Source organism: Vipera berus, assembly GCF_964194415.1.
Source record: "Vipera berus genome assembly, chromosome: 3".
In the NCBI taxonomy this organism is placed as follows: domain Eukaryota; kingdom Metazoa; phylum Chordata; class Lepidosauria; order Squamata; family Viperidae; genus Vipera; species Vipera berus.
Window position 1 is genome coordinate 49,797,258 of NC_138204.1, and position 25,258 is coordinate 49,822,515.

General features: G+C 38.2%; 1 protein-coding gene across 5 annotated transcripts; it reads left to right on the forward strand.

Moving 5' to 3' along the window:
• The first annotated feature begins 2,457 nt into the window (after positions 1–2,457).
• SMIM29 (small integral membrane protein 29) lies at positions 2,458–22,181 on the forward strand. Of its 5 annotated transcripts, XM_081324586.1 has the most exons (6): positions 6,027–6,158; positions 6,276–6,365; positions 12,267–12,439; positions 14,158–14,183; positions 16,058–16,163; positions 19,804–22,181. In XM_081324586.1, exons 3-6 carry the CDS (start codon positions 12,329–12,331, stop codon positions 19,864–19,866), a joined length of 306 nt encoding a protein of 101 aa, XP_081180712.1. In that variant the 5' UTR covers positions 6,027–6,158; positions 6,276–6,365; positions 12,267–12,328; the 3' UTR covers positions 19,867–22,181. The 5 variants fall into 5 exon arrangements, with proteins under 5 accessions (XP_081180711.1, XP_081180712.1, XP_081180715.1 ...); XM_081324585.1 differs by lacking the exons at positions 6,027–6,158; positions 6,276–6,365 and adding an exon at positions 2,458–3,122; XM_081324589.1 differs by lacking the exons at positions 6,027–6,158; positions 6,276–6,365 and adding an exon at positions 6,506–6,526.
• The last annotated feature ends 3,077 nt before the right edge of the window (positions 22,182–25,258 follow it).

Consider the following 25,258-nt stretch of genomic DNA (forward strand, 5'->3'; position numbering starts at 1 on the left):
TTCAAGTCTCATTTCTCTAATTGGTGCCTAGGTAACAGATCTTCCCTTTACCCTCCAAGGCCATGTGCTATACTCACTACAGGAACTAACTCTAAAGAAGCTATTTTAGCACCACCCATCCATGCACTTTAACTATCACAAAAAGGTAGAATGCTTGGAACTGAACCAGACTTTTGAGGCTATGTAGCATCCCTCTATGACTCAGGTACGTGTGGCCTGCCAAGCAATCTTGGGTACACTGCCATTGTTTTTTGAAAACTCAGTTAAATCCACTGCCTCCATGATTGGCAGTCATGAGGCCCCTTAGTCCACATTCTGCCATAATCTTTAGTTAGCAGTTGTCAGAGTTATGAGCAATGTTTTTTTTAAAAAAATATTTCTGCATAAACTGTTCTCCTTTCAGTTCTTTCAAATTTAACTTCAGCTAAATTAAACCATGCTGACTTACCTTGCCAACCATAGTTCAGCACTCTGCGGTAAAGGAATAAGGCTATTGATAAATTATATAGGCCTATAAGAAAATGATGGTTTATTATAATTGCACTGCGTAATTCCTTCACTTGCAAACAAACTGATAAAACATCTGAGCTCTTTTGCTTTTTAGTTGATTGTACTTCAGATTAAACTATCATAAAGGCACCTTACATGCAATGAGCTGCATATTTTGTACATACTTGATGAATTAATAGGTACGGTAATTTCCAAGCAGATTTCCTTAAGATTAGTTTTGTGCATGTATATGCACACCATAACACTTGATTTTGAATTCTATACATCTACATTGTGCACACAACAGAATCTGCACATATTACTCTGATGACTATATGTATGACAAAGTACTGCAATTTTTCAAACACACTGTTCAGGCAGCTTTTCAAATAGTGCAATCTCCATATTTAAATATACAAAGAATGGAGATGAGTGAAGGAGTTATCGCTATTGGAGCACAGGGGTCAATTATTTATTTATAGAATAGGAATATTCCTCTATAATTCATTCCAATTGTGTGAGATTAAATATAAATAATTGTGTTTTTGTGGTCCCTGCCTAGCAAAAGCTATAATTTTGCATGTAAAAAATAATATACAGTACCATTTCAGTGCTGGAAATACAGTACCTTTATTGAGGAATGAGTTTGCTTCAGATTATTGTGTTTTAGTAGAAGTGTCAGATAGCAATGTAAACCATCCAGAGTTACCTAGGTGTGTGGGGCAGTATAGAAATTTAACAAATAAAATGTTTTAGAACATTGTAGTGATACCTCTGAGGCTGATTGTTCTGAGTTAGTTTGCACTATAACAGACACTAAGAAAAAAAATGATACATTTCTTTTCCCTATATTATAAACTCACTGCCATATTTCTAAGATAGGATTGCAAATTGACACACCCACTATTCTATTATGATTTGTATGTAGAGAGGTTTTCCAAAGGATTGTATTTTATGTAGTTACAATGGCAAAATAATTTCTGACATCCTTTCCGACATACCGGTAATTCAAATCAGTTTTCCCTGCAGAGAACTGAAAGACAAAATGTGAAGAAAATACAGACATCTTGCTTGGCATCAATTCCCTAATGCACAAACTGTGCTTGGAAAGAAACTGGAGACTATTCAAATCTTACTATTGATGTCCTGGTTGAATACAAGAAATATATATTAGTCTTTAACACTTTGTAGTACAATTTGATGCATTTCAGAAATAGACCTTGTTGAACTGAATTAAATTTAAGTTAAGTTAAGTGCATAACATTGCAGTCCTAGTGTTGTAATCTTCTGGTATATATATATATATTACAGAATAGTAGCAAGCCATCACTGTTGAAAATGTCTTGAACTATAGTGATTTTTTAAGTTTTCAAATATGTACAAAGAAATGTCCTGGTATGGCTATGGTCATAGTGAAAATATTTTTAGCAGCTGAATGGAAAATAATAATTACCCTGTCTTGTCAGCAGCATAAGATTTGGTAACCAAATTTGTTTCAACCACCACGAGTTCATATTTTAATGTAAATTTTAAAATGTCTATATTCATAGACTGGGAACAAACATTAAAACTTTTATAGTAGAAGAAAGTTCTCTATAATATTACCCCAAACTATCAGTCTATTAACAAGTAAACACCAATTATCACAATGTAGTTTTCCTTTTTTACAAAATAGCTGCTACTTAGGTGAATCACATTTTATAGTGCAGACTATTGTTGCTTTGGGAGAGGTGGAAGGAGGATGGCAAGTAAGGTACTAGCCTTTGTATATTCATCCAGCTGTTTTTTTCAGAGAGCAGCATGACTGGATCACTAGCTAGACCACTGTAAAAAGAGAGATAATGTCTGTTAACACAGAATTGAAATTAATTTTTTTCAGAAGCAGTATGCTTAGATTTAGTCATAAGTTTCTACTAAGCTCACCCATCTTTTTCTGTTTGGATTCCTAAGCAAATGGTAAGAATTTAATTACAATTAATAATGAAAGTATATTAATTGATTTTTAAATACTCCTTCAAAGGCAATTATAATTAAAATAATGGAGGTAGGTTATGGCAATGAAACAGCTTACAATAAAAAGTAGTGACTATATATTATACAAAAATGGACAATATTAGTACTGCTGGGAGTGAAAAATTAATGTGAGTTCCATAAAAATAATTCAGACGTTTCTTTAGAAAATACTATAGGCATATTTGCAATGTCTGATCCTCTCAAGAGAGATTATCTGAGGATGTGAACATTTTGCATCTCCTCTAATATTTGTAACTTAAACTAAAAGTAACAGTGAGAACTTAGAACTAGAAATGTAATTTCAAGAAAGGGACATTAATACATTGCCAAAATACCATCTTTTAACTCTAGAGGTTGATGCACTCGGAAACAATTGTTAGCTCCTTTCTCCAAAAGTACTTCTCATTTACCAGTAAGGCCGCTTAGGTATGAAAGACTATAATTGATAGCACTACCAGATATTGGTATTTATTATCATTGTTTTCCCCCCTCTTCATTTATTTTTTCCCCATTTATATTTGTCATGATCAGTTGAACTGAAGAATGACATGCAGCTTTCAAGACACAATGCTGACAACGTAGATCTACAGCTAGGCAAGAAAGGCAGCAAAGAATGAATAGTGAGTAGAAGGGATCACAAGTGTTCTCACTGCCCTTCTAATTTCTCAGTTTTGATTTTTGTTCAAAAATGTCTCAAATATCGAGCAATGGTTTAAATTTTTAATATTTGCCTTTTATAATTTCTAATATATTCCATTCACATCCATGGAGTCGTCATGACATTCTCTAGGAACAGATTGGCAGTCTTCAAAAATTCAGAAATTTGGGCCTGCTCTTCCCACAAGGAATGCAGGTTCTCAATGATCTAGACCAGGGGTAGGCAACCTTGGCTCTTTTATGACTCGTGGACTTCAACTCCCAGAATTCCTGAGCCAGCATGGCTGGCTCAGGAATTCTGGGAGTTGAAGTCCACGAGTCATAAAAGAGCCAAGGTTGCCTACCCCTGATCTAGACTAAGTGCTGCTGCTTTGTAATAAATGTGAGTCTTAACTAAAATATAATAACAAAAATTATACAAGTTGAAGCAGGAGAAGAATGTTTGCTTTTTAAGAAATTCTTATACATGTTCCCTCCGTGCTAGTGATACTTGGTGGACTTGACACTTTTCCTGAGAGGTGCAAAGTTTAACTCTTGATTTTTGATATTCACGTCTAGAATGACACAGGTTTCTGTGGAATAGGATGAGAGTACAGGGAAGAACAGTAATCCTAGAATTGGAGAATGATAGGTTGGAGCGGTCAAATGATAAGATTAGATCTTATAACTTGCTAGCAGCCAAATGAAAGGTTTGAAATTTTGGTTAGTTTCATGGTTTGTGAATAAAAGAATTAAAAAGAAATACTTCTTTATATAATGTGTACATAAAACATGATTGTCTGCAGATACCAATTTATAAGATTTTATAAGAAGGCTACATCAAATAATGGGAAAAATTGCTTTTGGTGGGTACTGGTCTGGACACTTGTATATCAACCTTGGAACTGAAGGCAATTTGCTCTAAATACTCACTGCAGGGGAACAGTTACAGAAGGCTATTGTCTCACATCCTGTTTTGGATTTTTCTGTTAAGTCGTAGTTGGCATGTTTTATGAAAACAGCCACTTATCTGTAATAGTGTGGTCAAAAGAGCAGTTACAACTATTGGTTCAGGATCCTAGATTTGAATAGCTTGCAATACATGCACTACATCAGCACAGAGGGTTATCTTTCCTCACTGATTTAAGCTCCTACTTTAAAGAGGAAACAAAGAGTGTGGAAGATTAAGTCTCAGAAAGCAATTAGGAAATCCAAAAGGATGCTCCATTTAAACTAAAGTAAAATGGACAGGACCAAAATGACCTTATGTTTAAATTATAAGTTCCCAAGTGGTGGAACTCAGATCGTTATTATGCTTTCCCTTCATGAAATCTGTTTTTGTTTACAGTATTTTTAAATATCCAGCTTTTATAGGAAAATATAAACCATTGCTCTTGAGAATATAATTCATGTCATGAATTGTAGACCTCATATCCTCATGCAGATGCTGTGCTGCCTCTTCTTTCTTTGCTTCCAGTCCATAACAAATGGCTGTGCTGTCATCTCTGGGACTTTCTCTGCATGACTGCTCAGCATCCTTTTGTTCCAGTTGAATTGGCTGTTGATGTTCCTTTATGTGTAGCATGGTTCATAGGTAATATCAGGGGCAATCTGGCTTTGTTCCCCACACAGGGCTGAGCTATACTAGGTTTACTTGGTGACATATGCCTATTACACTACCCTATGCTGTGGAAGCCACAGGACACAGAACTTGCTGTGTGATTCGGGACCACACTTCTTTTGCAGCCCTGGACCAGAAAATCAAAACATGTCTGCCTGTCAACCCACATTGGACTAGTGTGGTGGTGAAGAAAAGACCTTCATTCTGCAGTGGATTGATTTGGGCTTATCACAATAATTCATAAATAAAAATCATAGTTTGTAAAAAGTACATTGTCTTTTCCAGAACTTTCTGAAAGTAATGTTTAATATGTGGTTATTAGAGCCAAGTTAAAGCCATTAGGTAGATTTTTCAATCCTTCATTATATCATTGTAAGTATGTGAGTACATAAACAAGGAGTGTTGGAATTAAATATATCATACTCAAACTGATCATCAGAACTTTACCTATGAATGAACTGACTTTACCATTGCAGAGATTTTCCATTGAGAATCTGGCTGGATAAAAAGGGGTTGATTCATACAAGTGATCCTTAAAAGTATCATAGTTTCATCTTATTTAACAAAAACTGCCTCCATGCGGAGGACTATATTCCTTCCTTCCAGAGAAGGTATTTTGACTTTTGAGAGTTCTCTGCATTTTTTTTCCCAGTTCTGACATACTTTTTCCTCTGAAAATTGGCTAGAATTGAAGGCAATATTCATATGAGATTTAGTCACTGTTGTATAAAAGGCGTCACGAGACACACCGTCTTATTTCCAATCCCTTTTCGGCTAATTCTTCGGATTTATTTTCCATAAATTACCTCCGACCATCCTATTCGACGGCGGATAAGTGTTACACAACTGTCAGATCCGCAAAATATTGACACCGACGAGTCACAAGAGTTCGATGCGCGCCCCTTTTAGCTTGGAACCTTGCATTTTTGTTTTCCTGTCGACCCGTTTTTTTAGAACCCCGTTTCAAAGTACACTTTCGGGAACTTTTCGCATTGCAGTTCAGAAAACCTCCCCCCTCCCCCACAGGCTGAGTATCAAAATGAGAACCGGTACGACGCAGAGACGAACCTCTCTTACGCCCACCTACGAGGATACAGTTATTTTTTCCCTCGTCACTGTCTTTCCCTGGGCTTATATCGGTGGAGAAAAGCCCTCTGTTGCCCCGAAAGACCAATCGCGCCTTACCTGGAGGAAGCTTTGTTTGGAGATTGGCTGCTGCTCTCCCCCTCTAAATGTACGGGCTCCGTCACGTGCCTTTTTGGCTTCCCCTGCCGGTGTTTTGAGAGCGCGAGGAGCTTCAGAGGCGCAGAAACGGGGAGGGCGCGCGCGCGCGCGAGCGTGTTTGTTTGCAAGCAACCAAACGTTTTCCCCCCGGAGGAGCGGAGAAGAAAGAAGGGAGGTAAGAACTGGGTCCGCCCCGTGAAAAAGCAAATGGAGAAGTGAACGAGTCTCTGGGGAAACGGCTGGGAGGTGGAGACGCATTGATTTTTCTCGTGTGGTTCTCTCCACCCCCCAGTTCGAGGCGAGACTTCCGGGAAGAAGATGAGCGTTGCGGAGTTGCTTTTATATATGGTGATGCTGTTGTAAACCTGGGAATGCAGAAGAGGTAAGCGCTGCCGTTGCTGGAAACAGGAGGAGGAGAGAGGAATTAAGCCTCAGCTTGGACACTAGGTGAATAAGACGGGCCGGCCCTGAATTCTTAAGTTTGCCAGAGGACGCTGTTCCGTGATTGGGATGGATGTGGGCTTGTGTTCTGTTTACTTGGAGGTAAACAGAACTGCTGAATTACACAGGCCTTCTTCCCAAATTGTCTGTCGTCCCCTTGAAGGAAAGCCTTTTGGTTCAGTGGAGTCTGGAGATCTGGTGGAGTGGGGCCTTTCTCCACCGTGGCAACTTTAAGATGTGTGGACTTCAACTCTCAGAATTCCTTGGAAATGCTGGCTGGGGAATTCTGGGAACTGAAGTCCACAGGTCTTAAAAAGTTGTCAAGGCCGAGAAACACCAGTCTATGGATTTTCTAAACCCAAGTTGAGTACTGTTCTTAACTTTGATTTTTTTTATTTAAAAAAATAGAAGTTCTTTGGGAGCGTTTTGGCTACATAATTGCAAATAAGGTAGCCTTTCAGATTTTCATGATTATTATTATACATTTTTTTAAAAAAAATAATATGCATTGGGATAATTTTATGATTCCTTTCATAGGGTCTTAGGTTTTCTTACTTAATAGAAATCAGAGGAGAGTGTGGAATCATAGGATACAACTTAGGGTCCAGTTCTTGAGAAATAATCTCATCTGAAGGGGTTATGTAAATGTAAAAAAGTAGATATGGGTAAGTAAATCAATATTGTCAAAGAGAGTTTTTGACTGTTAAAACACTGGCTTTGTTTATATAACTTTTCTTTCTGGGTAGACTATGTTATTTGAGAAGGAAGGTGAAATATTTAAAAGTCTTGTTACACCAATGCCATGCATTACGCCTTTTGGAATCTTTTTATCTTGTTCTTGCTTCCACAATGTCTACATACTTGTTTGTCTTCTTCTCTAAATTTCTCACCTTCCTCTTTTTCAAGATCTCGTCAAATCCACCCAATCATGACTTTCTCAATTTTCTCCTTCTATTACCTCATTTGTTCATTCTTTCTGTATATTCTGAACACTTTTCATTTGTTCAACTCCCATTTTGACCCAATCTCTCTCTCGTTTCACCCACATGCTTAAGTCCCCCATTCCCACTCTATTCAACCTCTTACATATTTCTCCTGAATTTCCCAAAGCTAATGTCCATTGGATGAAGCATTTTCATATCCCCCTCTAGTTTTACTTCTTTCAAAGTTATTCATTGTTTATACTTAGTACATACCCACCTATCAGTCAGCATCTGTCTTAAAAATTTCTTCACTCCTCATTGCTTCATACAGTAACATTCACTGGAGATCATTGGGTTCTGAACTAATCATACTGTATGGGAAACCATAGAAAATATATATATATTTGTGTGAATACATGCATTGTTTCTAATTAATCATAATATGTTAAACAACCAACACAACATCACACACCCTTGCTTACTTCCTCTTCAATACACCATTTGCTAAACTATTTTCATGTATGCTTTATTTTCATCATAACATATTGCAATAGTCAGTAACCAACCTGCAACTATATATTTGTGAAAAATCTTCCAAAACCCAAGTCTATTGACTCTTACAGAGCCCTAAGAGTTTGTGAGTTCTGCGCAGTATTTTAGCTGTTTCTAGCACAGCACTCTTCTGGATGGAGAGCCTTGATGGTGTTCATAGGATTTGTTGGATCTTAGGAGTGACATCCCTGAATGCTGTCATCATTGCTGGGACCACTTTGGTCTTTATTTTCCACATCCTCTCTAATTCTTCTTCAGCACTTGTACTTCTCTAGCTTCTTGTACACCTTCTTCCTGATGTTGCTTTTACTTGGCACCACTACATCTATCACCATCTTGTGCCTTCTGTTTCTTGTCTACTACAGTGATGTCTGTTGATTGACCGGTATTTTCTTGTCCATCTGGATCTGGAAGTCTCACAGGATCTTAGCACTGTTATTTTCCACAACCTTTTGTAGAATCTTCCGTCTGGATTTGGGAGAGTCTAGCCCAGAGGTCTCCAACGTTTCTGGGCTCGTGGACCGGAGGGAAGGAGAGCAGCTTCAGAATTGGTGTGCACAGGGCCACGCACACTGGCGCAGCACTATCAGTCCCATTCACGCATGCAGCATGTGCTGGTGCCATGCGCATGCTCAAACAGCCATGCACCACTCACACTGGCTAGCGGCCCATTCACATATGTGCAAACGGGCCACGCAAACGACCCGGCTAGCAGTGCATGCACGAACGGGCTGTGGACATCCGTCCCACGTTAGTGTCCCCATTTATGCTTGCGTGCATGCACAAATGGGGCCGCAGGCACTAGCGTGAGTGGAGGGAAATGCGCACCCACATGTGTGCACGCCAGCCAGCCATTTTTACGACCCACTGGTAAGATCTCCCAACGTCTGCCACCTCAGCTATCTGTAGATGGTACATCCCATGCAGGGTCTTATATACATATATCCCACCTTTATTTTTTATAAATAACTCAAGCCAATGAACATACCTAATATTCCTCCCTCCTATTTTCCCCACAAGAACAACCCTGTGAAATGAGTTGAGCTGAGAGTGTGTGATTGGCTCAAGGTCACCCAGCCAGCTTTCATGTCTAAGGTGTGAGTAGAACACACAGTCTCCTGGATTCTAATCTGGTGTCTTAATCACTGGATTAAACTGGTTCTCTGCATATTTATATGAAATACATTATGCATTATGTAATGTACATGAATGTATACATGAAATACATTATATGAATGTATAAATGCGTAAGTGATGATTCATTTAGTGACTGTTCAAAGTTACAACAGCATTGGAAAAAGTTACTTGTGACCATTTTTCACACTTAGGACCATTGCAGCATCCCCATGGTCACATGATCAAAATTGGATGCTTGGCCACTGGCATGTATTTATGACTGTTACAGTGTCCCAGGATTATGTGATCCCCTTTTGCTACCTGACAAACAAAGTCAAAGGGAAAGCCAGATTCACTTAACAACTGGGTTACTAACTTAACTGCAATGATTCACTTAACTGTCCTGCTCAGCAACAGAAATTTTGGGTCCAAATGTGGTCATAAGTCGAAGACTACCTAATAGGGCGCCATGGAACTCTCCAAGTCAATTGTAGCCTTACCTAAGAAATTATTAGGCTGACTAAGGGTTTGGCTGACTATGGGTAGGTTGCCAAATGTATAATAAAGCTATTGTTTAATAGGACTAATATATCCAGACAGCAAAGTTTAAGGCAGTAACTAGAAGGCAGTAAAAGGACAGAATCTTCTGTATCTTTTTGCTTTCATCTAGTGATAATCTGGATGTTTGCAGCCTAGCTCTGGTAGCTGTCTTAATCAGTGAATGTGGTTGCTGAAAGTTTGTTTCTTGTGACCACAGAAAATCTAGGGAGGGCTAGTTTGCAGACAGATGAAGGCCCCACTCTGCTAGCAATTCTGAATTGTTGTGGCTTTCAGAATAAATGGGAATGTATCGTCTATAAGTGCTCAGAATGTGGTGTTTGGACTTTTAAGAGTTGTCACAGAAAGTATCTAAAGAAATGTCTCCTGTTAACTAAGTTGATTCACTTCCACAAGTGTTTAGCATAGATGGCATCCTTCCATTTAATTCCCAGCTTCTTTTTTTAAATATGGGAATGATTCTCCAGTATTGAATTATAGCTGTGAAATAGATAGTCTCGTAGGCATTGAGTTCATTTGTTTCTGTAGTTCGTTCTTCACATTCTGTTAGCTCAAGATAAATTCTGCTTTATCTGGGGTTCAGTATTATCAGTGTGCTGACAGTACCAAATTATGCATCTCTACCTCATGGTGGGCAAGTGATGCTGTTTAACTTCCTTCTCAGGGTCTGAAGGCTATAAGGACCTGGATGGGGAGAAACAGGATGCATCCCAGTGAGATGGAATGGTTGTGGGGTTTTGGCCCCCTGGGATCAAGAGAGCTGACATCTTTGACTCTGGAGGGGGTAACATTCTGGACAGAATTGATATGCAGTTTGAGAGTCCTCCTATATTTGAAAGTCCTGTTGGAAGAGCTGGTGGCAGCCCTAGCTGGGGGACTTTGCTTGTGTGCCAGTGGTTACCATTCCTGGACTGGGAGGCCTTGCTCACAGTCATGTCTTAATCACTTCCTGATTAGATTACTGCATTATGTACATGGGGCTGCCCTTGAAGAACATTCAGAAGCTGCAGTTGGCTGAGACTACTGTGGCATGTATAGTATAGCCCCATGATTCATCAAGTTACATTGCCTTAGCCCCTAGTTGCTTTCTGGATATAGTTAAAAGTGCTGGTTATCACCTTGAAAGCTCTACATGACACAGAGCCAGATTTGTGGGACCATCTCTTCCCTTTGTAGATGTCCCAGTTCTTTGGATTGGCCTCCCACCTGAGATTTGAGGGCCCCTATTCAAATGCTTAACAAGCAAAGACATTTAAGAGGGATCCACCCTAATGTATTGGACTATACCACGTTGATGACCAGGAGATTTGTATTTTGAGACTTGCAAAATTGGTATCAGCCCTCCCAGGTAACCAGACAGAAAACATGACCACATGAGCCAGTGCTATGTTATTGTCAGATTACATTAACAGAACTTGCAAGTCAGAACAGAAACCATAAATCTCCTGCTGTCTGATACATTAGGGCGGCTACTTCTTAAGTTTCTTTGTCCATTAAGCACTTGCAGGCTCCTCTCTCTTTTAGTTGATAATTTCCTAGGCTGTATCTCTTCGCCTAACCCTAACTCTAACTCTCAAGGTCATTCTCACATACCATTACAAGGAGCCACAAAGAATTTGTCCAACTTGGCTTCTTACATCTCATAGTAATATAAATCTAGATTATATTTGTGTCTTGTATTTCAGTTGCATTTACAATGAAAACCTGTACTCCCAATTCAGAATTTGAAAAAAAGGTTATCCAATATTCCTATAAGATTATTTCTTTATGAGTACATGGAAATATGAAGATATGAACCACAGACTAAGTCAGCATTGTTGGACCTGATTACAAAACAAATCTGTACCTGGAGATAATGGGGATTGTGCCTGAGATATTCTGCAAGCAAATTATGCGCTTTACCACACAACTATGGCCCATTTACTAAAATACAGGTTTCTAATAGTCAGAACAGTGGCAGCATTAATGGCTAAAAACTAATGGTTTTTCTCTCCCATACAGAAAAACATTTTTGTATCTATTTGAATTAACCCAAATTGCTTTGCTTGATTCTAAATTTGTACGTGTCTAAAGGAGTGGGAAACTTACGGTTTTCCAGATGTTGCTGATTACAATTCTCCACTATTGTTCCATTGGCCATTCCGGGTATGTCTATTGGGAGCTCCATCATCAACATCCGGAGGGCCACAAGTTTATTAACCTTAGACCAAAACAAGTTTTTGTACTTTGTTTTGTGAGTGAGCCTAGCATGGAACAAATTTTGCTATGTAAATTTTCCTGATAGAACGTGCTGGGAGGTGTGGGATAGGGGTTGCACAGTTCTGCTTTTCTCCATTGTGGGAAATATCTAAAAAGCGAGATGGATGAAAGCGTTTCTTCACGAGTATTTTAGAGGTCAGCTAAGGTAGTCCATTGGTCTACCTTTCTGTCTTGTCACTCTCTTTTTGTCTTGGAATGGTTTATTTTTCTTGCCCCTTCTATCAGCTTCATTTAGCTGTGATTCATATCTCAGGGCTGAATATTTTAAAGGATTTCATTCATTGATTCTAAAGTGAGGAGTAGCATGTGATATGCTTGTGACTGTCTTATGGGCAGTTGTTTGAAGGCAGTGGGTTGGGGAGGAGGAGAAGAGTGGCTTTGGGCAACTTTAAGAATGTGTTTTAATCCTAAAACTTTTTTTTTATCGTTGTGAGGTGGACTTCCCAATGATGACAGGAGCTGCTTCTCCGATCTTGTCAAGCAAGTTTTCTATGCCATGAATAACACCACCATGCCCACTTCTGCTGGGCCAACCAATGACTCCCTGGTGGGCTATATTCTAGTGCCGTTTTTCCTTATCACTATTGTTGGCATCGTCATGGCAGTGGTGAGTGGACTCAAGACAGAAGCACTTGGTTTCTAGACCAGCATGCTGGGTGGGAAATTCTGGGAGTTGAAGATTACACATCTTGAAAGTTGCTGAGGCTAAGAAATGCTGCTCTAGTTTTTATGTCAGCAATGGAATATGCTGGAAAGTTTTTCTTTGGAAAAAAAAGAGATGAGTCTCAATATCAATTCTTAGTCAACGGTTTCTGTTGTAACAGTGGCAGTATTTTCAGTTAGTGAGTACCATTTTAAATTAGAAATGCCCACTTGTGAACACTGCATCTTGGGAAATCCCAGTGATCTAAGTCATAAAAATATGTAATTAAACTTTTTAAAAGTAATATGAGAATTCTGTCTGTTGTCACTTGTGTGTGTTATGTAGTCACCCTCTGCTCCCAAGTTTTTTGGGGAAAATGTCCTTTACTTAATTCCACAAATGTTTCTGCTTTCCACCAACAGCATTTTCAGATCACCCACAGACTGAGTCTTATGTAGATTAACAAAACATTCTCTAATATTGTTCTTTCAAGGTGTGTTGGGACTACATCCCAGCACACAGGATACCTGGGAGAGGAGTACAGCTGGTTTGTTTGTTGCTGTTAGTGCTTTGTCAAAGTGGTAATATTTATTGGATGTAGGAATGCAATAGGATGAAATGCTTGTTTTGGGAAGACTGAATTTTAGTAATATATTACATAAATAAAAATAATCCCTTTTCCATAAGCATTACATTTTCCCCTTTAGGTTGAGCAAAAGTATTTCTTCCTTACAATTCCAATAGCCTTCAATGATGCTTAGCCTAGAATTACTGGATACTCTTAAGAGGCCTTATATTATCAAGTTTGGAAAAAAATGTTTTAGTTTAGTTGTATGCCTAAAATGCTAGTGCCTAAAATATAAATTGATTGAAGAATTTTATAACTTTATGTAGATATATCAGTAGATTATATGAAAGCTGCTCTGCTTTTGATTTTTATGTTCAGTGTATCTGGAAGCCATAGCCCAAACAAACATTTTATTGCATAAACTCAGGCCCTTGCAACTTGTAATTACCTCAAGATGCTCACAAATTGAAATCAGTTTCTTAAGGGAGCTTAGCTTTCATAAAAAGTGTGCCAGAATAGGACTTTCTTTGGTCTGTTACACTGAAAAGATGCAGTCATCCTTACTGTGGTATTCTACAGCTCTCATTGTCCTTAGTTAATATTATCAAAGGCTATGCAAGTTGAGGGAAGTAAAGTAGCTGTAATCCAATATTCCTGGAGGGTACCAGGCTGGTCTCTGGAAACATTGGTGAGATTTTATCTACATAGGGCTACATTTGTCAATATCCTTGTCATTTGACACTTAAGGTCACATCTCAAATGAATTGGGTACTCGACATATGTTACTATTATGTGGCATGCCTCTTGTGAGAATTGCACCTAGACCAGGGGTAGGCAACCTTGGTTCTTTTATGACTCATGGAATTCAACTCCCAGAATTCCTGAGTCAGCATAGCTGACTCAGGAATTCTGGGAGTTGAAGTCCATGAGTCATAAAAGAGCCGAGGTTGCCTACCCCTGACCTAGACTAATGAAACAAATGTTGACCCTGATGTTCACATTCCTTGTATTCTTCTTCTTTGTTTTATTTTTATTCCTAGTTAGAAGAAATAATGTCTAGAGCATATTCACATTCTTCTCATAGTTATTTTTCCCTTCCCCTTTGTCATTGCAGATAATGTATATCCAGAAAAAAAAGAGGTAAGAAATTCCAGTAGGAGATTTTGGGCTTCATTGTCTTTTCAGATCCATCTACTTACTAGAAGGGACTTTTTTTTCTCAATGCAGTCAGTTACATACTTACTTTACTGTAAACAGAGGTAGATCAATTCATTAAATAATGTAAAGTGGAATAATGCACATTGCTCTGTGTATGTTGTTTTAACTATGACATGTTCCTCTTTTTTCTTTCATTAAATGGCCCTGGAAAATGGCTGCTGGGAATTACATTAAAAGTTAATAAGAAGCTTATGAAGTTGACTAGTAACTCTTTTTAAATCTTATATTAAAAATAATATAATTCTTTCAATATCGTATTATAGGATCTATTGTGGATAGTTATAAATGATCACATCACAATTGTTTTCTGATATAGTGAATAATGATACCTGTTTTAAGCATACTAGCTTAACGTGTTGAGTTATGTTGGGGAAGTGGAATTCAGCTTTCTGGGGAACATTTGAAATTTTGGAAAATACAGGTAATCTTCACTTAATGACCACAATTGGGATCAGGAGCTCTGGTGCTAAGTGACATGATTGTTAAGTGAAACTGTAAGCTAGCTGTGAAGTACACAAATGGTGATCACATCACTGGCACACTGCAATAGTTGTAAATGCCTGCTGCTTGTGAAATGGCCATATTTGATTACTTGACCACAAGGATGCTACCATGATCATCAATGTGAGATAAAGTTGCTTTGTCAGCACCATTGTCACTTCAAATGGTCATTAAATAGGATAGTCATTAATCAAGGTCTGTCTATATTGCATTGAATGGCAGCCATGGGCTGGTCACAAAAACTAATTTATTGGAAGGTGAATGAGATTGCTTACTGCCATTCCTTCCAGTTTCACATGGTACAATCACTGATTTTTTAAAATTTTTTTAAATAGCTAAACATTTTAATGTAAAATTAAAATTAACTACTGGAATGAACTAGCTACCACTTTTATCTTCCCATGTGAAATCCAGAAATATTCTTGGACATTATTTTAGTTTTCCAAATCTGGAAGGAAAATAATGTGCTTGACATACAGTTCATCATTTAAAACCACAGGATTTGTTGCTGCATGGATGCAGTTTGTATGATGCTTCATTAGTCATGGGTTTAAGGTAGATGGGTTCTAATTAGAAGAACTATCCATGCTCTATGATTAGTTCATTATAATCCATATATTAACATTTCATTATAGTATAATTTTCATGTTCCGGGTAAATATCCACAGCATGTAAGCATGATATAATTTTAGGTGGGTGGAAAAATAAACATTTAATGTGCAGAGTGGTTTGTCAATAATGGTATGGACTGTTCTTTTATGTGCTAAATCATCTGTGTATCTTATTACTATATTAGTTAACTCCAAAGTTTTCCTCTGACAAATATAGATGCATATTCAATGCAAAGCTTACTTATAGTGCACCTAACTTTGTGCTGCTTAATGTATTGGACCTACAATTTCCTGAATTCCTATGTCTAGGAATTCTGGAATCTGTTGTTCAGAACATTTGAAGAGTATCAGGTTGCTGAAGACTGGCAACTGATGATTGGAACTTAACGTAAATTATCAAAATATGAATCAGATCTATGACTGAAACTTGGACCTGTGTAGTTACTTGTAAATAATTATTAGTTCATGAGACTAATAGAAACAATGATCTAGCACATTTGAACATTAAACTACTTGAGATTTCAAAATATTTATTGTATTGAGATTATGACTGTTGTTCATCCCTGACATTGCTTTACGATCTAGCTCTACCTTGCCTAAGGCAGTGCCAGGGTCATGAGAAAAAAGTTGTACCAACTTTTAATTGCTTGAGGACAGTTATACTCTGACAAAACTATCTTCTAGATATGATCGACTACGCCATCATCTGTTGCCATTGTACAGTTATGATCCTGCGGAGGAGCTGCATGAGGCTGAGCAAGAACTCCTAGTGGAGCCAGAAGACACTAAAGTAAGCTTATTGACATTTTACACATTACATATCTATTGCAGAGCCATGTTTCAGGATATTTATGGACAGTTGCATGTTCAGATGGGACTTGCCTATGAAACTATTGCTTGAAAAAGAGGGAGGGGAGGAAGCAGTTAAGCATCATATTTTCAAATTATCTGTGATTCAGTTTGACTCAGTACGGTACCTAGAAGTGCCGTATAACCACGAGCGCCTCCTTTTTGAACTCACCGTGCACTGCTTGACCTGTTACACTTAAAAGTCATTAACAAAAGAGAAAATGTCCTACTTCAAAATAATGTATTATTATTCTTTATAATAATAGCCCACATAGCCCCATTTATTTCCTTAGAAAACAAAATGATGAGAATTATAGTCTAATCCTTTGTTTTGAAGGGTACGCTTCTCTTCCAAAAAGTGGGCGTATCAAGTGGGTATTGGAGGCTAGAACGAGTTCTGGTGATTTGCCAGTGATTGTATTGCTTTGGCACACATTTTTTGAATAGGCAAGTCCCTCCTTAGTCATTTTGTAAGTGTACTCGCAAAGTGTTTTCAAAACATAATCCCTGAGTTATGTTATGTCAAGACGTCATGAATTGTCCTACAGTTGTGAGCAGTGAATTCTGAATATTTTTTGTCTATTCAAGAAAGAGAAAATAAAATAGTTTCATTCCATTTTATACAGGCAGTCCTTGACTTAAGACCATTTGTTTAATGATATTCAAAGTTATGACAGGCCTTGGAAAATGACCTGTATATTTGTACATATGACCACTTGACATCCGGCTTGCATTTGCGAACAGTTGCGGCCTCCTGTGGTCATGACTGCAATCTTTTTTTGCCAATTTTCTCTTATTATATTTTAAAATTTCTTTCCCCCCCCTCATATTTATTACATTTTATTGAATTATAGAATAAAATACAAAATACAAAGCAAACAGTAGGACACAATGGGGAGGAAAAAGGGAAAGGAAAGTGAGGGTGAGAAGGGACAAAGAAAAGACATCAACTTCTGACTTCCTCTGTTGCAGTCGAATAAAGCATTAACATCAAACCTCAACTTTTTACCTTTTCATAATAGTATAAACTAACCATTTCTGTAACAACAAATCAATCTAAACAGTAAGTTTCATTTTTTCCACCTCAAGCACAAAGTCCAGAAGTGGTCTTCATGTAGAAACAAAAGTACTTACATTCTTTTCTTTAATCAAAACAGTCAATTTAGCCATCTCTGCCAACTCCATCAACTTCTGTAGCCATTCGTTTATAGTGGGAATTGAAATGTCCTTCCATTTTTGTGCATAACGTAGTCTTGCTGCCGTCAACATATACAAGATCAAAGTTCCAATTTTTTCCCCCAAGTCTTTTTCCATTAAACCCAAAAGAAAAATGTCTGGATTCATGTTTATCTTTAAGGATTTTCTGTATTAAAATATAAATCATTCGCCAATATTTCTTTGCATTATCACGTGTCCACCATAAGTGGTAAAAGGTCCCTTCTTTACATTTACATTTCCAGCATTCATTTGAAATACCTTTGTACATTCTAGATAGCTTATCTGGTGTTAAATACAGTACAAGTGATGCATCATCTTATAAAAGTTTTCTTTTAAATTGTAATTCAATGTAAATTTTAAGCTTTTCGTCCACCTATTCTCCCATTGTTCCACCATCACATTACAGTATATCCAAAGTTCCTTGCCCACTGTATCATACATTTTACATGTTCATTTTCCAAATTCAATTTCAATAGCATTTTTATAAATCTTAGCAATAATAAGTTCATCACTACCACATAATAATGTTTAGAATTCATTTTTAATGAAATCAAACCCGTAACTCTTTTTTATCTAGTTTAAATCTTTCAGTTGTTGATATGTAAACCAATGACAAGCATGACCCTCTGATTCTAACTCTTCCCTTGATTTTAGAGTTGAAGAGTATTATTTTACCATAAGTCCACCGGTCCAGCTTCACAATCATTTCTTCTCTTTAAAAAAAGCTTCCTGTGGGGACACCCAAAGAGGCAACTTCGTGGCGAATCTTGGTTTATATTTATTCCATACTTAGTATGGCATGTTTGACAAAGTGATTATTAAAATCAACAGTAAGTTTATCATACCATAAATCAGCAGCCCCCAACCTTTTGGGCAGCAGGGACTGGTTCTGTGGAGACATTTTCCCATGGACCGGAGGGGGCATGGTTTTGTATACTGCCTGCATCCCATGGATGGGACTTCGCTTGTTTGCGCAGCCTGTTTTCTGGCATGCCACGGACCGGTGCTGGTCCATGGACCAGGGGTTTGGGACCCCTACCATAAATAACCAATCCAAATCTTAATTCATGACCTTCCAAATCAAGTAGCCTCTTATTCTGGAGGTTCACCAACTTTTTTTAAACAGGCCAGGCAACATTCATCAAAATACAATTTTAATTTTTTTGCCAATTTCCAGCAAGAAAGCCCATAGGGGAAGCTGGATTTGTTTAATGATCCTGTGATTTGCTTAACAGCTGCTGTAAAAAATGGGATCTGATTCAAATTTAGATCACAATGACAAGTTTGGGTCCCAACTGTGGTCATAAGCTGAATACTACAAGTAGTTTGAAGCTATGCTTTTTTTCTTGACCTCCTGGTTCAGATATACTGCCTCTAGGAATGCCATTTGAGTTAGCTTGAGCCTTTTTATATACACTTTATTTTTCTCATCACTATTATTTTTTCCCATAAAAAAGCAAAGAGCTAAGCTAACAGCAGTGTGCACCTCTGGGATAAATTGTTCATTCTACTGTAATGCAGAAATTTTGGCATACATCACAAAGCTTTCCCCTCAAAAGTGCCTTGTGTTTTTCAAGATACAGCCTTTTACAAACAAAATAGGTTACTCTCAAGAAAAATACCATTTTTGTTGTTGTCTGGCCCTGTCAGGAATGTGTGGGATACAAGTCAAAATGAGAGGAGGATGAAGAGTTACGGTAAGTTTTCTTAAGTCTGACATTAGAAAGTTGCAGTTGGAGATCTTGCTTGCTTAGTGAGATTACAGAAAGGTGTGAGTATAGCTAAAAAAAGCCAAATATTATTAGGACATTTAACTGAAGACTATCACAAAAAGAATGTTTTTATGGACCATGCTAGAAAATAAGCGATGTGTAAGGAGTTATTTTTATACTACTGTATGTGCAACCAGTATTTCTGCTGTATCTGTTAACAGTGTTGAAATGACAAATGTTGAAAAAAAGATCCTTGGCTGTCCATTTTTCATGGCTGCATAAAAGAGGAAGTGAATTGTTCACAGAAGCATAAATATGCTTAAGCCTAGCTGTTTCACGCAGCCAGCGCATGGGAGCTGGTTTTTCTCCTTTCCGTTTCAAAGAAGAATGTTGTCTCCATTTTTGCTTTCTGAAGTGGCTTCCAAAACAATGCAATATTGGAAGTGCAGGCAGAGCACCCATCTTCCCATTAAAGCTTTACTGGAGGATTTCCATTCATGCAGCTGAGTTAGGGAAGCAATGCTCTAATTGTAATGAAAACTGCCAGATTATTATTCTGTCATAATAGGCTGTGGAAGCTACCTATTCTTTGAAAAGATGCTATTACTGAAAGTCTGGTGGTGATATTAATATGTGTGCTGTGTATTACAGGTGATGCGAGGTTGGGGAGGATACCAGCCCTTTCGCAATTCTTTCATGGATGTGAAAGCTTGACGGTACTCAGCTCAAACTGTTCACAAGAGTGAAGATGGATGACCTACCTGGCATGTGTGCCAACCTGAATGCCATTAACGTTGCTGCCTTTCTTTACACTTCAGTACTACAGCCTCTTGCCATGACTTCCAGTAACAGAAGGTGTAATGGGTGCCAGCCGTGTCAAGGAGATTGGCACTGGGCACCTGGTACAAAGAGCAGCTTAAGGGGTTGGAGAATTGTGTTTGGAACTAGGACAGCTTGCTATGTGGCGTCATTCATATCAATTGTCTCCTGATTTGCATTTTATGTGGATGACGAGATACAGGAGTTTATGAATTTTTGAGTAAAATATTACTGAATAGCTCTTGCATTATGGGCATCAGTCCTCAAAAGCTTGGCTTCATTAAAAAAAGCAAAAACGAAGCAGTCAACCTCCGTTTCCTTTTGTGAACAAAGAGCATCAGAATGCAGCTGTTATGATATTCCAGCACACATTGCTAGCTGCCTTCTTTCCTTACTTGCCTAAGAATGTAAAAGGGTGTATTATTTAAAGTTGTTGGATTCCTGTAACGTTGCTGAACAGATGCAAGCAAAGTGAATAAAATTGCCAAATGCATAACTCGGTGCTTGAGGGGTGGTGGTATACGTCTTGAAATAGGGATAATGGGTACATGTCACCAGCTTTGGAATTGTTTGTGTGCTACATGCTGGGAGGATGCAGTTTAGCTAGGAAGCTCATGTAGATGCTTAGCATGTCTATCAGAAAGGACCATAGTTATTTCTGAGAGCTATTTTCTTTGATGACATGTTTGAGTCAATAGGGACTTACTGTATATTTGGTATTTGAGAAATCATCTGTTTTATAAATAAAATTGAACCTGACTAGGAGTACCTGTGGCAGAACAATCAAGCTTTTCCAGTACTATAACCTGTTATGCCTGTGTTTGTGAAGACAACTTGTTACCACTGATATACCTGAGATGGACTGACATATTTGGTGCAGCAGTGTAACTGCTGCTTTGCTGAAACTGAAAAATTTGTGCTACTCATTGCTTGCTGAACTCAACAAATGGACACAGATTATGCACCTAATGAAAGCTGCACTGGTAACTTTGAGAAACTGTTTTAATGCCTTTATGTCTTTTTCCCCCAGAAGTTTTGATTTTAAGCAAAGTTCGGGGTCTTCCACACATTTTAAGAAAATTGGGATGCAACTTATATCGCATATATATGATGCCTTTTGAGGTTGACAGTGTATTCCTAATGCAAACAAAAAGATTGGTGATTGTGGTTCTGGAAATAAAATTAATTTTCTCCATGACAAGGCTGAATGCACATGGCAATGCACATTGTAACCTTTTCTTCTCTTCTTAAACACACAAGGTTAATGAATTGGTGGTGCAGCTACATGGGTTGAATCCATGAAGAAAAATAGTTGCTATTTCCTGCATCATCTTCCAATAAAATCAATATGGACTCTGCACTGTAATTTGTTTTATGTTGTCCCCATCTGTATGCCTTTAATTTATATCTCATATTGCTATTACTCCTTGCTTTGTTATGGGTCTGCAGGCAAAAAACTGCAATGTCATGATTTACATCCAGTCATGAATTTTAGTTCCTAAATGTACTGAATGCTTGTTCTTTCATTTATGTACTGCATTTACTTCCACACTGCTAAATGTCTCTCAAAATAGAAATAAATTTCCCAAATACAGATTATGTATTTCCATCCCCACTGAAGAATAGATTTGAGAGTAACCTTCAGCTTGCAGCATTCTGAGTGTTAGATTGCTATTTTGATTTGTCCTATGGTTGGAGTTAATTTTCTGTTGGACAAAATGAAAATTCCTGTTTTGATCTTTGAAAAAAATTAAGTCAAACGCAGTGCACTAGTTGGATTCAGATCTACAATTGGCAAATATCAGCTAGTGCCAGGAGCATCAAGTCAGGATGATTTTGCCATTCCTTCTTTACCTAAGCTAGCGGCTCCCAACCTTTTCTATACCCCGCACCCCTAGAAGGCTTCTGATATATTCTCGCACCCCTTACAAAAGTTCAAAACAACGGCAACAAATTATGCATATACACTATAATTTTGAAAAACCAAGTTTTCGCAAACCCTGGAATATTTATTTATTTCGATTTATATATTGCCCTTTTCCCGAGGGACTCAGGGCAGTTTACAGGGCAAATTAAAACAGTACAATATATATTCTAAACAGTTGAGCTCCCTCTGAGCAGCATTTGAGGGACAAATTGTTCTGTTTTTAAAAACAAGGTTTTTTTTGTAAACATCCATTGGATGCAAAAATTAAAATTCTAGAATCGGTTGTAGTAATGGTCTATTATTTGATAATAGAAGTTAGAAACAAAAAGTAATCTTTTTCTATTTATAGCATATTCAAAGTGACATTCTGACCAAAGTATTCTCCAGTGTATCATTATGGTTGTGAAACATGAATTTGGGATCCTAGATGTAATCCACTTTCATTTTACGGAAGTTCCCTCCAATTAGCTTTAGTTTAGAGCGTATTGTCATCATGTCTGTTTCGGCTCAGAAGCATACCGGAATACTCATTTCAGATCTGATATTGAAGAACTGGGGATTCAGGTACTATTTATTGGGAATGTGTTTCTGTTGAATATAGGCTACATCTCTTTTAAAAGAAGTACCTTAAATCTGATTATTCTTACAGTTATTGTCAGAATCCATTTATATCATATTCATAAATGTATGTTTAAAACATTATTCCATGGATCCTGCCATCTCCCGAGGAGGAGGGAACGAATGTGTATTGAGCCTGTATTAGGCATTTCAAAGGAAAAGAGAAGGCTTTTGAACTGGGGGAACAAAAGGGGTTAGGGTAGGAGCATCTGGCTTGTGTCACGGAAGACAGCAATAAACATAAAAGGTCCTAAGTTCCTTTTTCCCACGAGAGGGATGATACGAGGTAAATGATGGGGGACTGACCCAATGGGGTTAAGGGGGGGGGGTTTGAACCGGGAACTCTTTATAAGGGTTTAGTTTGTAGAACAATATTAAGTCCTGTCTTGTATTCCTACAACCAAGCATGTCATAGTAAAGATTTCTTTTGGACTAAGATTTGGCTCCAAGTTTTGTCTTCCTAAGACGTGGTTTGGGGTGGGTCCTGACAGTTATTACGGGTTAGGAATCCACTAAATTCTTAAAAATGTAGACCACTTTTTGTCTCTGTTCAGATTAGGAAATAAAACCCATGACACCCGATTTAATAAAGTTAGACTTTTCTATGTTAATATACTATCATGACATGATAAAACTGGACCAGCTTTACTTCTCTATGCAACTACTGAAATATACAGTGCAGCCTTTCCAATATCTACATTTCTCTATCCAAGACGCTCATGTACAGGTGAAACTCAAAAAATTAGAATATCGTGCAAAAGTTCATTTATTTCAGTAATGCAACTTAAAAGGGGAAACTAATATATGAGATAGACTCATTACATGCAAAGCAAGATAGTTCAAGCCGTGATTTGTCATAATTGTGATGATTATGGCTTACAGCTCATGAAACCCCAAATCCACAATCACAGAAAATTAAAATATTGTGAAAAGGTGCAATATTCTAGGCTCAAAGTAATAATAATAATAATAAGTTGGAAGAGACCTTGGAGGTCATCTAGTCCAACCCCCTGCTCAGGCAGGAAACCCTATACCATTTCAGACAAGTGGCTGGCCACTCTCTTCTTAAAAACCTCCACTGTTGGAGCATTCACCACTTGTGCTCACTCTAGTCAGCTAATTAAGCCATAACACCTGCAAAGGGTTCCTGAGCCTTTAAATGGTCTCTCAGTCTGGTTCAGTAGGAATCACAGTCATGGGGGAGACTGCTGACCTGACAGTTGTGCAGAAAACCATCATTGACACCCTCCATAAGGAGGGAAAGCCTCAAAAGGTAATTGCAAAAGAAGTTGGATGTTCCCAAAGTGTTGTATCAAAGCACATTAATAGAAAGTTGCATGGAAGGGAAAAGTGTGGAAGAAAAAGGTGCACAAGCAGCAGGGATGACCACAGCCTGGAGAGGATTGTCAGGAAAAGGCCATTCAAAAGTGTTGGGGACTTTCACAAGGAGTGGACTGAGGCTGGAGTCAGTGCATCAAGAGCCACCACACACAGATGGATCCTGGACATGGGCTCCAAATGTCGTATTCCTCTTGTCAAGCTGCTCCTGAACAACAAACGTCAGAAGCGTCTTACCTGGGCTAAAGAAAAACAGACCTGGTCTGTTGCTCAGTGGTCCAAAGTCCTCTTTTCTGATGAGAGCAACTTTTGCATCTCATTTGGAAACCAAGGACCCAGAGTCTGGAGGAAGAATGGAGAGGCACACACTGCAAGATGCTTGAAGTCCAGTGTGAAGTTTCCACAGTCTGTGTTGATTTGGGGAGCCATGTCATCATCTGGTGTTGGTCCACTGTGCTTCATTAAGTCCAGGGTCAACGCAGCCGTCCACCAAGAGATTTTGGAGCACTTCATGCTTCCTTCCACAGACGAGCTTTATGGGGATGCTGACTTCATTTTCCAGCAGGACTTGGCACCTGCCCACACTGCCAAAAGCACCAAAACCTGGTTCAAAGACCGTGGGATTACTGTGCTTGATTGGCCAGCAAACCCGCCTGACCTGAACCCCATAGAGAATCTATGGGGCATTGCCAAGAGAAAGATGAGAGACATGAGACCGAACAATGCAGAAGAGCTGAAGGCCGCTATTGAAGCATCCTGGTCTTCCATAACACCTCAGCAGTGCCACAGGCTGATAGCTTCCATGCCACGCCACATTGAGGCAGTAATTGCTGCAAAAGGGGCCCAAACCAAGTACTAAGTACATATGCATGCTTATACTTTTCAGAGGTCCAATATTGTTCTATGTACACTCCTTGTTTTATTGATTGCATGTAATATTCTAATTTTCCGAGATTGTGGATTTGGGGTTTTCATGAGCTGTATGCCATAATCATCACAACTATGACAAATCATGGCTTGAACTATCTTGCTTTGCATGTGTCTATCTCATATATTAGTTTCCCCTTTTAAGTTGCATTACTGAAATAAATGAACTTTTGCACGATATTCTAATTTTTCGACTTTTACCTGTACTTGCTTCACACAGTAGGAATTGAAGGTATTCAGACAGGTTTGGCAATTTTAACTTTTTAAAGGTGTTTTTCTGGTAATAAGATCTAAAAATTCTAAAACTAGTGGAAAGCAGGGATTTTACATCTCTCTTTATTAAATATTGTAGCCCAAATACTTGTGCAGTTTGTGGATATTAGAATGAATAAACAAATTGGATTTTTTCCCCTGGAAATCCCATGTTTCAAGCAAAAGCATGGGGAGAGGGAAGAACAGCTTTAGAAAATGGCAAGA